General features: G+C 42.4%; 1 protein-coding gene across 1 annotated transcript in view; it reads right to left on the bottom strand.

The window, feature by feature from the left end:
• The window catches only part of LOC141014358 (uncharacterized), a 33,260-nt gene extending 20,653 nt beyond the window's left edge, over positions 1–12,607 (bottom strand). Inside the window, exons 1-5 of the mRNA XM_073488096.1 lie at positions 12,519–12,607; positions 11,315–11,465; positions 11,101–11,220; positions 9,152–9,247; positions 7,903–9,055 (exon numbers count right to left, since the gene is read on the bottom strand). Coding sequence (XP_073344197.1) covers positions 7,903–9,055; positions 9,152–9,247; positions 11,101–11,220; positions 11,315–11,445 — 1,500 coding nt within the window. The 5' untranslated portion in view covers positions 11,446–11,465; positions 12,519–12,607. The remainder of the gene's footprint in view (positions 1–7,902; positions 9,056–9,151; positions 9,248–11,100; positions 11,221–11,314; positions 11,466–12,518) is intronic.
• Between the last annotated feature and the right edge of the window lie 3,380 nt (positions 12,608–15,987).

Below are 15,987 nucleotides of genomic sequence, written 5' to 3'. Positions count from 1 at the left end.
AGTGGACTGGTATCAAGCGCAACTTTGTGGTTGGGGACATCATGCTTATTGTGGATGAGACAGCACCGCGGAACTCATGGGTCATGGGAAGAGTCATCCAAACGTTCCCAGACAGAAGAGGATTCGTGCGACGGTTGCTGATCAAAACCAAGACCAGCACCTTGGAAAGACCCATAACTAAAATCTATCTTCTGCAGGAAGCAGAAGCCTGACCCCTCAGTTCTGAGAGGACAATTGTGCTGGGACAGTTAGACTGACTTTACTGACTGACAGTGTGACATGGTCAAGATTACTCCATGAAGCTGTAAACTGTTGGACTCGACTAGACTTGAATTGTGTTCCAGGTAGAAGAGCACATTAATGAACTATACTGATGGACTATAAACAAGGACAAGCGTGGATTTCGTGCTTTCATGTTTCTTGTTTATTTGTTATAATGTAATTATTACAGTGATAATAATTAGGGGCTGGGTTGTAGGTGCAACAAGCTGAGATGTTGATGTTTAGGTTTGTGTTGGCATCAGCTGTTTGACACATTTCACCTATGTCACGGGGGGTGTGCTTAAGGAGCAGCGATTGATTGAGTGAATGAATGAGCATATATTCACCTGTTCACCGCGGCGGCTGCATGGAGAGGGGGTGAGTAGGGAGAGCATATTTTTTGTTGACCGCTTAATCCTACTGAAAACTGAGTAGTTTGAACACCTTGCCTTGCTTGTATGTTTGTTGGCGTTGGAAATAAATACGGGCAGACTCGAAAATTACGGAATGGCTTTGTCGTTTGTGTTGCGAGTCAGCAGGCAATGCTCCCTCACTTAGCCTCTCAGTGACTTCGCTTCTTTGTTTGAGGTCACTATACTATGTTTTATTGTTGATGGTCCCAGTGGGACTGAAACTGTAACTGTGCATCACAACCTTGTTCTGTGTTGTTGGACACATTTGAAGTGTGTTTCTGCTGTGAGGAAATCAAGTTTTTTAAATGCTCACTTTGTCTACATGGAAACAATGCTTTTCAATTCAATTCAAAGCAGAGCTGAGACAGAATTTACAGCATTAATAAAAGACATTACCACCAAAATATGTGACTCTGGTGTTTAATATTTGTGCATTGTTTGTTTGTTTTACAACATTTCCATCATATGAGAAGACTGTGTTACAAAACTATAAAAATACTAAATAACATCGGTGAAATCAACATGTTCTTCCTGTCATGGTCATCAGTTACAGCAACAAAACAATGCCATCATTTATTACATCATATATTACATCATAAACTCATCTGTTAAAATGTTGATTTTAGATTAAAATGAATGTCAGTTAACATCTATAACATCACTGATGTCTTATTCAGTGGCAGTACACACAGAGTACTGCATTAATCTCCACTGTTATTCAGGAATATGTGGAGATTAACTGCACCAAGGAAATATCCAATTAAAAGTGTCAATGTACGATTATGTGGTGATAAACACGCCTGGATAGATTAATCTGTTGAGGCTCTTTGTGTTGAGAAGATGTGAGTGAATAAAAGAATAAAGATCCAGGTTCCAGGTGGAGGAGGTGTCTGAGTGTGGAGCAGAAGGAGTGGAGGAGCGTCAGTGTGTCTGCAGAGACTGTGTAGAAGGACAGAGCAGCAGCAGAGCAGTCCAGATACACTGATGATACTCTGTCACATCCAGAGGAACACAGGGACGATGCTGGACTGGACATTGTGTGTGACAGTGGAGCTGATCTCAGAGCAGTTCACACTGCAGCACTGACAGTCATCTCCACTTGTTGTGATTGGTCCGTCAGTCACTGCTGGATGAAGCTCTCCTCTCCACTCCACCTCCCAGTAACACGGCCCAGTCAGAGCCTCTCCACCCACCAGCTGATGGTGCTGCTTCAACCTCTCTGGATCATCAGGACACAGCTGATCCTCTCAACACCTCCACCTTTCTCATCACTCTGACAGAGATCACCTCCACCTTTCTCACCACAAAGAAGACTCCCATCTGATGAGAGAAGCAGAGAGACAGTAAAGTGATAAATGAGTGTTTGCAGAGACTCCCTCCATCAGCTGTCAGTCAGTGATATAAAGACCAGCAGGACTTCAGTCCTGTTCAGACCACAAGTGGAGCGGCTGTGTAGCGTAGCCAGCTTCCTTTCAGCTCTCATGTTAACGTGTTGGAGTGAAGCTCACAGACCTGCAGACACTTTGGACATCAAGTCTGTTTACTCTGCAGCTTTCACTGAAGGACACAGTGGAAATAAACTGCTGACAGTCCCTGAACGCATCATTACTGCAGGAACAGAGAGATACTCACAGCTCACTTTAATGATGATTTACTGCTGTTAAAAACCAGAGTCTCACTCACATTTAAATATTTCATCTACTTTGGAAACATCACATGACAAATATGTAAATATGGAGTCTGTTATAAAAATATCTGGACAAATCAAATGACACATGGGCAGATATAAATATAACGTTAAAGGTCCTACACTGAACAGTAAAACATCAGCTGTGGTTTGTGGACTTCAGCAGAGGTTCTGGTCCGTATACAGACCACATGGTTACTAAGTGTAATGATGGTTCTCTGAAATAAGAGCCAGTGATCTGCAGGCTTCAGTCAGACTGATCTGAGAGCTGTGACAAAGATGAACTGATCAGTTGTTCAGTGTTGAAATGAGAGAACAAACACTTTGAGATCAGATTTGATGCTCCGACAGTTTGATGAATGAGGACACTGTCTCTATACATCCTGTGATGCTGTCAGCTGTGATCCAGCTTTACTTCCTGTAGACATGAACACAACAACAACAGTCGTCTTCACATCAACTCAAACACACGATCGCAACAAGCTTCTGGCTCGTCTGATTGGCTGACTGCTCTCTCTCTGTCTTTCTGTCCAATCATGAAGCCTGTCACCGTTCTCCTCTCACAGCTTCACTGAGGAAAGCAGGAAATACTGGATCTTTACTTTGATACTGTGTTCAGTACAATACTGCTGAAACCAGCATGAAATGACTCCAACCCTCTACTGACCTTAGAATCTCCAGTCTACAGTCTGGACTCTCCTTCAGATCACACAGCGGCTTCATGTCTGAATACTTCAGGTTGTTGTCGCTCAGGTTCAGCTCTCTCAGATGGGAGGGGTTGGACTTCAGAGCTGAGGCCAGAGAAGCACAGCTGATCTTTGACAAACTGCAGTTCCTCAATCTGAATAAACAATAAATTATGTAGATAAAAATTAATTCACAATCCAATCAGATGTGTTCAGGTTTTAAATGTGTAGCTCAACATTACTGTGTCCTCATCAATGAGCTTTTCTCTAAAATGAGTAGAGTAACTTTGTCATTGTGTTATTGTGGATCATCATCAGCCTTCTACAGACATCATCCACATGTCAGCACAACATTCATACAGCTGTTCATGTCAACACAGATTAATAACATGCTGCTGATCTCAGTCAGGTCTGTTATTAGAGGAGAAAAACTGAATTTTCTTTTAAACATCTTCTTTTGAAAATATGCTTTGATCTGTGTGTGTTCTGTAGGATCAATATCAATGATCAGACATTATTTGTGAAAACACATTGACATCAACAGAAATCAAAATATTTCTACTTCAGCTTCCTCTATATAACACATTATCTGCCGCGAAACTCGTTCATTTCACCAATATTTTGTTATGATACGCTAGTGCTATTCCCCTCTGAGTCCGGGGTCGCCTGTTATCAACATCCGGGGTCTGTAGGTTGACCTACTAACCTCTGAACTGGATGATGTCACCTCTGAAAGCCGCGCGCACCCGCGACAGCCAGCTTGTTTACCTGTAGTTTGCTACTGCTAGTTTTTTGCAACATGGCTGAATATTTTTCCGATTCTGAGGTGGTGGACGATGACTTTGTTTATGATGGATGTCCTTACCGTTTTGAGCCAGAGTACACGGATGAGGAGCTCGTTGAAAGGAGGATGCGGAGGCAGAGAGAGGAACAGCTGGCCAAAGAACAACAAACGGCTGCGGCTAGGCTAAACGGCTAGGTCAACCTACAGACCCCGGATGTTGATAACAGGCAACCCCGGACTGAACTGACCTCAGAGTCTCCAGTCTACAGTTTGGACTCTGTAGAAAATCACACAGCAGCTTCACTCCTGAATCCTGCAGCTTGTTGTGGCTCAGCCGCAGCTCTGTCAGATGGGAGGGGTTGGACTTCAGAGCTGAGGCCAGAGAAGCACAGCTGATCTCTGACAAACTGCAGTCCCACAATCTGAACAAAGAATAAATGATGTAAGTGTAGGAGACAATGTTCCTGCTTGAAATCATTCAGTGTTTAATAATCTGTTCAGCTGAAGAAGGTTCAGAATGTAGAAGTTTAGAAAATGGAAACTCCAAACACCTGAACCCAACAGGATGCAGGTTCAACACTGTCAAATACACAAAGTGACAAAACAAGTATATGGTTACTCAAGGTGCCTAAATGTGTCCAGTTCATTACTGAGGAAGTCAGTGGTAGAGTTTATGATTTGAACTCTTGGATATTAAAAAAAGCTGGTGTGCAAATGTTTATTATGGTCTCATTAATATTTGTTGTTAGCCTGCACTGAAGTAGCAGATCACATGATATTTTAATGCTGTTTTAATCGAACTAGAGGATCATCATTAACCCTTCTGTTGCCTCTGTGGGTCAGTCTGACCCTGTGACGTGCTCCCGCCCTTCCCCTCTCCTCTCCTTTCCTCACTTCTCCCCACTCTCCTCCTTCCAAAAACAAAAGGCGGTAACAACAGACGAAAAGGAAGGTGTAACATCCCCCACACCCCCGGTTGCCTCCGTGGGTCAATCTGACCCCGGTCTGTATGTGCGCATGTACGGGATGGGGGACCGGGTCAGAAAGCCCCGCCCCTCTCCCACAGGGTGTGTAGCACATTGTAAAGCCAGCCATCAGGCATGCGCAACCCTGGGCGGGGCATTACGACCCACACCCCCAAAAGACAAGGGATGTGGCCGCGATATAAAGGCAACGGGAGGGTTAAATAAGACATGTAGGGCTGTATAGCCTGTGTAATTAAAGGAGAGGTCCACATTCACTCAAGTCTGTATAAAAAAAATAAAACAGCCCTTAAAAGTAAAGTTGGTAATTTAGGTCATTTGTTAAAAGTTGTAGCACTTGATCAACGACAATTACTTTGACTAAACTTAAAAAAGAAACCTGAAAGAAATGTCCTTTGTTTTGTGGATTTTGTGTGTTTTTATGAGTATTTAAATATATTCATGAGAACGAGCTCGACCCTCCCTACACACTCAAAACTCCTCAACACTGAACAGACAGTGACTGATGTCAGTCTGATGTTTCACTTCACTTGTTGGGGAACTCAGAAAGTAACTTAGCATTAAGTAATTAGTACGAATGAATCATCACTAGTGTTTGTCCTCTAAGCAGCTGGTTTATCAGGAACGACTCATGAAGAAAGTGGTCAGTATGTTGATTCATGGATATTTATGAACTGATCATGTCGGAGCCATTTGTGTGTGTGTGTTTGTTTTGACCACTGGGGGTAGTTTGGTTTGTGTCACTGATTGCAGATGGGCAGGTGAAGGGAAGCACAAGATTTCTACCGTTAAGCCATAAGACTAGAAATGGCACCATATACCTCAAAGTCCTAAAATGTAAGTACCAGTATTAATGTGCAACTTTCAATAAACGACAACAAAGAAACCTATTACAAACTCTCATTTCTGTTCGATGGAAACGCGTCAAGAATCCGCCTCTCACCTACCAAGTGACTGAATTGGACAGTCACTACAAATCACAACATCATTTTTTAACAATATATTTTTATACCATGGTCTGGGTGAAAACTGGATCCTGATTGGCTGCAGGCTGTCCATAAACTTTTAGTATACCAACACCTCTGGAAGTACTCGAGTAGTTCAAGTGAAACTGTCCATTCTAAATTAATGATCCTGTTTCTAAAATGAATGGGACTGGCATCAGCTGGATGCTAACACTTACAAGTTAGAAATAAAGTGAATGAAAAAAAATAATAAATAAAAACACTGAATACAGTCCTTCAGTGCAGCCTCCTCTGAACACCACAGGATGGAGCCACTTGGATACACAGAAAATGTCTCAAAGAACTGACATTTTTTCAGATTTATGCTGCTGCAAATCTTCAGAGTTAATTAACTAAACTGTTTAAGTCTCAGTGAAGGGCTTGAATTGAATATATGGAAAAACAAGACAATGAACTGACTTCAGACTCTCTAGAGCACAGTTTTGACTCTCCAGTCCAACAGACAGGAGCTTCACTCCTGAATCCTTCAGGCTGTTGTTACTCAGGTTCAGCACTCTCAGATGGGAGGGGTTGGACTTCAGAGCTGAGGCCACAACTTCACAGTGAGTCTCTGAGAATCCACAGTCAGAAAGTCTGTCATGACACAGATATTACAAAAAATGTTATTATGAAAGAGGACACTTTATATTTACTTCATGCATTTGATGTCAAAACAGTTTGAAACGTTCTGTTCTGATTGACATTTGCTATTTACATCAGTGGGTCAGCAAACCTTCATCTGATCTGTGTTTGACATGAAACAGTTATTCTCATCACTCTCTAAAACCTGCAGACTTTAAATCTTTGTTTTATTCTAATCTTGGAGACGAAGGAAGAGAAAATGTAGTTACATTTGGGTTTCCATGATGTCCACAGTCTGTCAGTGCGATCTGATCCTGTGTCTTTTGCCAAAAATTTGGATTAGTTTATGCCCAACACAGTGTTAGCATGAGGGTGAGAGTGCCAAAATTAACATAACCTTAGAAAGGACTTTAGAAACATCACATGAAAAATGATACAGATCTTATTTTAAACTCTTCAGTATAGTGGTTAAAAAACCTCTTTCATTAGTTTCACCAGGGTTTCTTCTATCACCCAAAGAAAGATTCATAGAAGAAAAACTGTCACATTTAATGATCATTAGAAATAAATGAAATAACTGAGTTCAACAACCTGACAGCTATAAACACATCCAACTGAAACATCTACATTGTTGCACTCATGGTAAGTGAAACACTTTTTTCAAATAGTCACAATTGTATTTAAAAATGTAAGCGCTTTTTCAAAGTAAATTATTTTATAGTTTGTATATCTGAAGAATTAAACTGCTAATCTACACTGATTTATAATGTTGATAATCACATCTGGACTCACAGAGCCGTCCTGCAGTTCCTCACAGCTGGAATCAGTCTCAGTCGTCCCTCCTCTGATGTGTTGTACTTCCTCAGGTCCAACTCATCCAGAACCTCCTCTGACATCTGCAGCATGTAGGCCAGAGCTGAGCAGTGGATCACAGAGAGTTTCTTCTCTGATCTGTTCTCTGACTTCAGGAACTCTTGGATCTCCTGATGAACTGAGTGGTCGTTCATCTCCATCAGACAGTGGAAGATGTTGATGCTTCTGTCAGGAGAGACATCATCTCTGTTCATCTCCTTCAGGTTGTCGATGGCTCTCTGGATGATTTCTGGACTGTTGTCTGTCCGACCCAGCAGACCTCCTAAGAGTCTCTGGTTGGACTTCAGAGAGAGGCCATGAAGGAAGCGAACAAACAGGTCCAGGTGGCCATTTTTACTTTCAAGGGATTTCTCCATGACGCTCCTCAAGAAGTCATCCAGGGATGGGTAACGGGTCTCCACGCGATCAACGCCTCTACCAAAAAACTTTGAAATCTTCTCAAAAACAGACTTTAGTTTTGAGTCTTTTAGAAAAGCCTCCAGTACCTCTGTGTTCCTGTTGGTGTGACAGTGGAACATGTAGACTGCAGCCAGAAACTCCTGAACGCTCAGATGAACAAAGCAGTAGACTGTTTTCTGGAAGATCACACTCTCTCTTCTGAAGATCTCTGTACAAACTCCTGAGTACACCGAGGCCTCTGTGACATTAAGACCACACCGCTCCAGGTCTTTTCGGTAGAACATGATGTTTCCTGTCTCCAGATGTTCAAACGCCAGCCTCCCCAGCTTCAGAAGAACTTCCCTGTCAGCCTCCGTCAGCTCCTGTGGACTCGTCTCACGTCCCACATTGTACTTCTGCTTCTTCCTCTTTGTCTGAACCAGCAGGAAGTGTGAGTACATGTCAGTCAGGGTCTTGGGCAGCTCTCCTCTCTGGTCTGTAGTCAACATGTGCTCCAGAACTGTAGCAGTGATCCAGCAGAAGACTGGGATCAGACACATGATGTGGAGGCTCCTGGAGGTCTTGATGTGTGAGATGATCCTGCTGGACAGATCTTCATCACTGAACCTCCTCCTGAAGTACTCCTCCTTCTGGGCGTCAGTGAAGCCTCGTACTTCTGTTACCCTGTCAACACATGAAGGAGGGATCTGATTGGCTGCTGCAGGTCGGGAAGTTATCCAGACGAGAGCCGAGGGAAGCAGCTTCCCCTTGATGAGGTTTGTCAGCAGCAGGCTGACTGATGACTTCTGTGTGACATCAGACACGACCTTCCTGTTCTTGAAATCCAGTGAAAGTCTGCTTTCATCCAGGCCGTCAAAGATGAACAGAAGTTTACAGACAGCGAGCTTCTCTGCTGTCACCTTCTGTAATGTTGGATGGAAAACATGGAGCAGCCTGAGAAGACTGTACTGCTCATCTCTGATCAGGTTCAGCTCCCTGAACGAGAGCAGAACCAGCAGACTGACATCTTGGTTTTCGGAGCCCTCTGCCCAGTCCAGAGTGAACTTCTGCACTGAGAAGGTTTTTCCAACTCCAGCGACGCCGTTGGTCAGAACGACTCTGATGCGTCTCTGTTGGTCAGGTGAGGCTTTAAAGATGTCGCTGCACCTGATTGGATCGTCATGGAGGGCCTCCATCTTGGAAGCTGTCTCTAGCTGTCTCACCTCATGTTGGGTATTAACCTCTTCACTCTGTCCCTCTGTGATGTAGAGCTCAGTGTAGATCCTGTTGAGGAGGGTTCCACTTCCTGTTTCATCACTTCCTGTTTCAGTTCCTTCAGTCACACGTTCACATCTCCTCCTCAGACTGATCTTATGTTCATCTAAAGCCTCCTGCAGAACACAGCTGAAAGAGAAGAAAATATTCTGGGATTAAATTGAGAGCAAGAATCTTCATTAAATCAAAAAGTTCCTTTTTTCAGACATGAAGACATCAGCAGACAGATGTACAGTCTTACTTTGTACAGTGTTGGTCTGACTGACTAACACTGGACAGCAGGACAGCTGCTCCTCCACAGAAACACTTCCCTCTGTCTTTCTGAAGAGATAAAGGAAAATCCCTCAGATTAGAAATCACAGATCAGTCTGACAAAAGAGAAGACAGACTGTAAACATAAGTATGTCTTCTCCAAGCTCTGAATCTGGACTGAACTCCCAATCACTAACAGTTTGTTTTTGTCTGAGTCACAGTGGAGCAGTTTGCATCATTTGATTTTAGTAAACAAACTTATTTTAATGGGAAATTTTATCACACAAACAAAAAGGACGACAAAACATGACCTCATTAGCAGCTATTAAAAACTTAAGCCATACTGAACAAAGTACATGGCCACACTTAGTACAATATACCCTCCTCTTTTTTCAACAACTGTGTTTGATGAAAAGGTTTTATGAAGATAAAAACAATGTCAGAGTGAAGATTTTGGGACAGTTTCCATGAGATACTTCCAGCCCTCATCAATGGAGCCTTTTCCTTTGCAAAGATATAGAAGAAATCCTCACTTGTCATTAAAGCAGAACATAAATCCCTCATTTGTGTAATTTATCTATCTGTAAAATACTTCGTGCTCCTCATCCTGATATTCAGTGAAAGTTGTAATTCTTGGCTTTTTAACAGATCATTTGATCATCTGCAGTAAAGACATTGCGATGACTTCTGCTCGTTTTCATTCATCAGTAATTCTTCCATCGCAGCAAAACACGTTGCATCAGCCATCAAACTCCTGAAGGTTTAACTGAGCAAACTAAACACTTTTAAGCCTAAATTTCTCTAACAGACAAACAATGAATGAACTTGAAGTGTCTCACTAGTCAACAATATTTAGGCTACACCCTGTAAATGTCTGATTAATTGCATTGCAATATTCTCGTACACAGTATTGTTTTTGTGTGTTAACAAGACATTGTAGTCCTACAGTGCCACCTTGTGGTCTGTTCCGCTTTTATTTTGAAGGGTACCGTTTTCTTCTTCTGATGTTTTTTGCGATGCTAAACTTCCTGCTACTCTCTCGTCACAATGTTGTGCTCCCACATCGTCAGAGGAACGGTAAAAACTTGTAAACATATTAGTTATGTATCATTTTCATCTGTTTGATCCTGTAAGGAAAAAGTTCACATTGTGATTTACCTCATTATTTTTGTATTGTTCGTACCTGTTATTTCTAAGAGCTCCGAACTGTGAGGTGTGTGTCGAGCTAGAGAGCATGTTAGCTGATGGCAGAAACTCTTAAATTAGCGCCCTTGGAGAGCGGAATGAGGTATGAAAAGATGTGGAATGTGTATTATTATCAGATGGTATTTTGTTTAAGAAAAGAGAGAATGTCATTACTTCATTTGTTTATGAGTTAATTGCACATGTCAGCAGGATAAAAGCAATATATTCTTTCTGTGAACAATTACAATATATTGTATTTCATTTAAGAGAAGCATGTGATACACTTGTCATAATAGCTTAAAAACATATTCATATTTCATTGTTATGAGTTGGTTAAAATGATTTGTATCGTGTGTAAACATGATTTATATGTGAATTATTTGTGAAACTACAAAGAAGCATTTTGTATTTCTTCTGTTTTATTCTGTAGTTTTCACGGTGGTTATGGTGCATGGTGCTCGTTGAGAGAAAGAAATAAATCGACACCTGTTTGAAACTCTGCATCTTGATCAATAAATCCAAGGGCCGCTACACATCCCATGATGCAACACTCCGGTGTATTCAAAAAGAATATCTGATGTTGACACATAATTGTCTCGTCCCTACGTATAATACAAATCACAAAGTTTTAAAATGTAATTTACAGAAAAAGTATTTTGTTCTTTATTTGGGCAACTACAGTCATATAATGGTAATGATTTAATTATATAAACTGAAGTTAGTATCAGTCTTCTTACTGTGTGTCTGAGGGTCCAGGTTCAGTCCTGAAGACCAGAGGCGGTTCTTTGGACCGGTCACTCTTCATAGACAGACAGCTGGAGACTGGAGACTCTTCTCTCCGTCTGTGGTACTGACTTCTGGAAACACCAACATGTTTGTATTAATTTCATGTCAATACACAAATTGCTGTTACTGACAGTTTGATGATTAAAAACATGGCAGTCTTCTTACTGTGTGTCTGAGGGTCCAGGTTCTTTACTGAAGACCAGAGGCGGTTCTTTGGACCGGTCACTCTTCATAGACAGACAGCTGGAGACTGGAGACTCTGCTCCGTCCTCCTCTTCCTCCACACAGTCACTCATCTTCTGCACTTCAGAAAGCACTGAGGTAAATATGTAGCACATGGAAGGAGAACAACATGAAGACAAGGAGGACAAACAGGTGAAACAAGATGCAGAGGAGGAGGGTGTAAAATGGAGATGGTGAAGCCTGCAGACTCATCACCCAATGTGACGCTAAACAAAAGTGACATTTACAAAGATCGGCCTTGTCTCTGTCTAATTAAAGGGACGTCCCTCAGTATGATGTCCTGCTCTGTCCACTCAAAGCAGAGACTCAACTAACTGCCTGCACACTTTCTCTGTAAGTTGTTGGTTGCTTCCTCCATTTCTCATGTACCTGGATCACCTGCTCAGGTTTGTGCTGAGATCAACTTATGAGCTTCTCTGTTATTCTTTGCTCAATAAAATGTAACTTCACTGAATAGTCCTGCAATAGATGACATGTTTTCATAAGCTTCTCAAATACATACGTGTTTTGTGATATCTCATTTAAATTGGTGTTTATCAAATACAATGATTGATTATTTTGAAATCTTTTACTTGAAATTAGCAAAACTAACAAAAACAGCTTTGCAATATGGTTTCAACCTCAAACGTTAGAGGCTCATAGTCCTTAGTGTTAAATATTAACACATTATGTTAATATTTAACAGCAACACTGATCCTACAATATTTATTGTATCTACACTGATACAACACAATATCTTGAATGCGTGTGCAGTTTGATCCAAGTCTATAAAACAGACCTTTGACCGTTAGATGTTAAATGAGGCTGAACCTGCTGATAATGATTCACTGTGTAACTATTAAATCATTTTGTCAGCTGTACCTGAAGTGGTGGACAAAATATTGAATATAAAATTCAATCCAGTAAAACAAAACCACTGTCGTCTTCTGGACTTCAGTCAGTCTGAGAGGTGACCAGTAACACTGACAGTGAGCTCACAACATGAGAAGCAAACGAGTCTGTTCAAGAGTCTCAACCAAGACTGAGAAGAGGAAAGTATCACATATACACCACATACAGTCAAAAGTACTGATCCAGATCAGAGACTTTGACCACAGAACAATATTTATGTAGAAATAAAACTCACCCTGTCTCTGACTTCTTTTCCTGCTGCTGCTGCTCCGTCGACTCAAAATGAAGTCTGACTGACTGAACACATTCACTTTTATTGTTTTATTGTCCCTGTCCTGTTTTCACATACTGAACCTGAACCACCTGGTCAGTGTTGCTCCTCCTCTTGTCATTTACTGGAGATCACATGTGAACTTTAATCAAAGTTTCTCCGTGACTGTCTCCCTCATAAGTAAGATACATAAACCAAACACAGCAAACTGAGTTCAGATCAGTGTCAGACAAACTTCCCCTGGTCAGCTGAGTTCACCTCCCTTGAACAATGTTTGTGGTTGTGGATCAGCTGAAGAAGTGTTTGGTACCGTTCAGCTCTTCAACGTGAGCTTTGTCCTGGAGCAGCTTCTTCACAGACATGTTGCTGCTGCAGTCGTCTTTGTGACACCAGAACAACTTTGTCACTCTCCTGATCGACTCTTTCCATAAAAACACACATCATCACAAACTCATGTGGAAGATGGAAGCTACGTTTCAGGACATCTCTTCACGTTTCACTCAGATAACTAAACTAAATAAACTCACAGAGTTGTTTTCTGGACTAAACAGAACAATTCACCCGTCCAGCTTCTGGGTTCAAGTTTCTCTCTGACAGAACCGAGACGAGCTTCATCACCTTGTTAACTCTGTTAAAACACTTCATTCAAACTGGACACACATGAAATCAAACTCACCAAGTCTCGCTTTGTCTTTGCACAACCACGTCTGCTTTGGTGAAAATCAATCATCAGCTCACAGAGTAAAAATGTGGAAATATTCAGGCTCCGCGCCGTTTTCGTTTCGCCGCCACTGATGCCCGACTCGTCCTCTCTCCTCTGCCGCTTCACGTCTCTCCTGTCCCCGCCTGTCGTCTCTTCTCGTCCCCGGAGTCATAGTCCTGATCGGATCCACACCGTCCCCCCTGTCTTCACACTGACCTCTGTCGGCCTCAGAGCTTGTGTCTGGTCCCGGTCCGGTGTTCACTGGGAGGTGGTTGAGCCCGGTTGAACTGAGCCCCGTTGCCCGCAGCGACTCCCCTCGTGCCCCGCGGTCCAGGCAGTAACGGCCCGCTGAGCTAATGAGCTAACGGCAGCGAGCTAAAGCCAAGAACAGCTGCTACAGCCGCTGCTGCTCACTCCGCTGCTGCTGTCTGACTGTATTTGTTGAGCCGTCTTACAATTCTGCTCATATTTTACAAAAATCACACGTTTATCTGCGCAGCGACCAGAGTTTGTTGGTTAATGCTACAACGGTTATTTCAGCCGCTCGGCCGCCATCTTGGCCGCAGCCACCGGTTCAGTCCCGTCTCATCCAGCCAGCGAGCGAGTCACGAATACAGTCCTGAATTAGTTTTCCTCCGAGTCACACTGAGCTCAGCTTTAATAGAATAAAACAGCAGCGGACTCACAGCAGCCTCGTTTCTTTCTGTCAGCACGAAGCTTCAAATGTTGAACTTTCTCTCATCTTTTCTTCTGTCAGTCCAGAGGCAGCAGGGGAGAGGAGCTGCGCATGCGCGTCACCTGCACCTGCAGGAACAGGAAGTAATAATTACTAAATAAAATGAAAACAGTCTTTCTGTCGACTCAATATTTCTTTTGATCATTTGTATTTTATTATAATACAGTCTGTGTTATTTTCAGTGTGTGCTGATTGTTTGAGGAAAGGATTTATGTGTTAAAAGGCCTTGTTGGTGCCATTTTCGGTGTTTGTGGTCTGGTTTCAGATTTGGATATTGTATTATTTAAATTCATATTAAGTAATTGACTAGTTCTGTTCTGATTCTGTGGTTTTGCATTTTGGTTGGGATGTGTTCGGTGTACATGTATTGCATTGTTTGGAGTGGGGCGCGCGCAGCTGTAGCCAGGGGAGCTTGCGCATGCATGTGGTGGGAGGAGCTGTGTGGGTTGGTTTCGGTTTTGTGAGCATTCAGTAAAGGACAGAGCGAACACACTGTTTTCTACCGTCGATCAAAAGTAAACACGCGTAGAGACTCGTTCTTTCCGTCATAGAGTGGTTAAGTGAACATGAATGTTTAAGAAATACTTACCGAACTCAAGAAGGGAACTTTAGCCACTACATTAAGTAGAAAACAGTCGCCTAGGGCGAGAGAAGAGGATCGGGAGCCGTGAGACGATGTGCTGCGCTGCTGAACACGTTATGGAGAAAGGAAGCTAGCCAGCTAAAGAAATAGCTAACGACGTTGAGCTGTGCACCCGACCGGAACTCCAGACGACTTCAACAATGATGGATAAGTACACAAAGAACGGAATTAAATGAATGGATAAGCCATAGCTACAGAATTTGCTGTCATAGCGAAATAAGAATAATTCTGCTGCCATTGTAACCAACGCAATCAAGTAGGCTAACGTGGCCAAGTCAAAACATTAGAAACTTGAAGATGTGCTACTAGCCAGTAGCCACACAGGACGTTTTAAGAAGAGTGTTACTGCTGGATAGTCATATTATTAGCCCAGAAGAAGCTCAAGTTTGACTCTGGAAATAAAGACAGCCCTGGAACTTTCTATTGGAAAACATTCATGTTTTGAGATTAAAGGACTGTTTATCTGGATTTCAGAAGTTTGCAAGAGCTTGCTATAATAAGAGACTCATCTAACTTTAATAGCCAATCAAAATGTCTGATTTGGATGAAACCAAAAGGGAGGGCAATGTCGAGCTAGACATGAAAAGACAGATCAAGTTGACTGCAAAGGCTACAGCAAACAAACTTAATGAACAGATGGAGCGCAGGAAACGTTCATTAGCACGCCTTGTCTCCAAAACAGAGGAAATAAAAAACCTCATGAAAAATGATTCCAATGCACTTTTAGTAGAAAAGGATCATCTCAGTGATTACTCAAAATTCCTTAAGAAGTTTACTGAAGCAAACTACACAGTTAGTGGACTGTTGTCAGAAGATGAAAAGAAAGCTGACCAGCAGTATTGGAGTGAGCCAAACCTCACTAAATATGAGAACTTTCTGACTGAATTGGAGCAATGGATAGTCGAGGCAAGACAGCGCACCAGGGCCGCTGATGGACGGGCTGCTGCTGAGCATGGGACTCCGAAGGATGGCACGACGACACAACAAGGTGAGTCTGCGGCCGACGATTTGGATCCAGATGACAGTACATCTGCTGTACATGAAAAATATAGTTCAGTCACATCACGAAGTGCACACAGTAGACACTCAACGTCATCCAAAGCGTCATCTCACGCTTCGTCTCTGCGTAGAAAAGAGGAAGCTAACCGTGCAGCCCTACTCGCACGTGCAGCCGCACTTAAGAAAAAACAGGCACTGCAGTTGGAAGAGGCTCAAATGGAGGCACAGGTGAAAGCCAAAAGAATTCATTTGAAGGCTCAAATGGAGGAGCTAGATGTTGAAACTGCTATCGCAGAGTCCACAGCTAAGCTACTAGTTCTGGAAGAGTATGATAACACAGAAAACATGTACA

This window comes from Pagrus major, chromosome 19, assembly GCF_040436345.1.
Source record: "Pagrus major chromosome 19, Pma_NU_1.0".
Classification (NCBI taxonomy): domain Eukaryota; kingdom Metazoa; phylum Chordata; class Actinopteri; order Spariformes; family Sparidae; genus Pagrus; species Pagrus major.
Note: the sequence above shows the minus strand (reverse complement) of the source record. Positions and strands in the feature narration are given on the sequence as shown.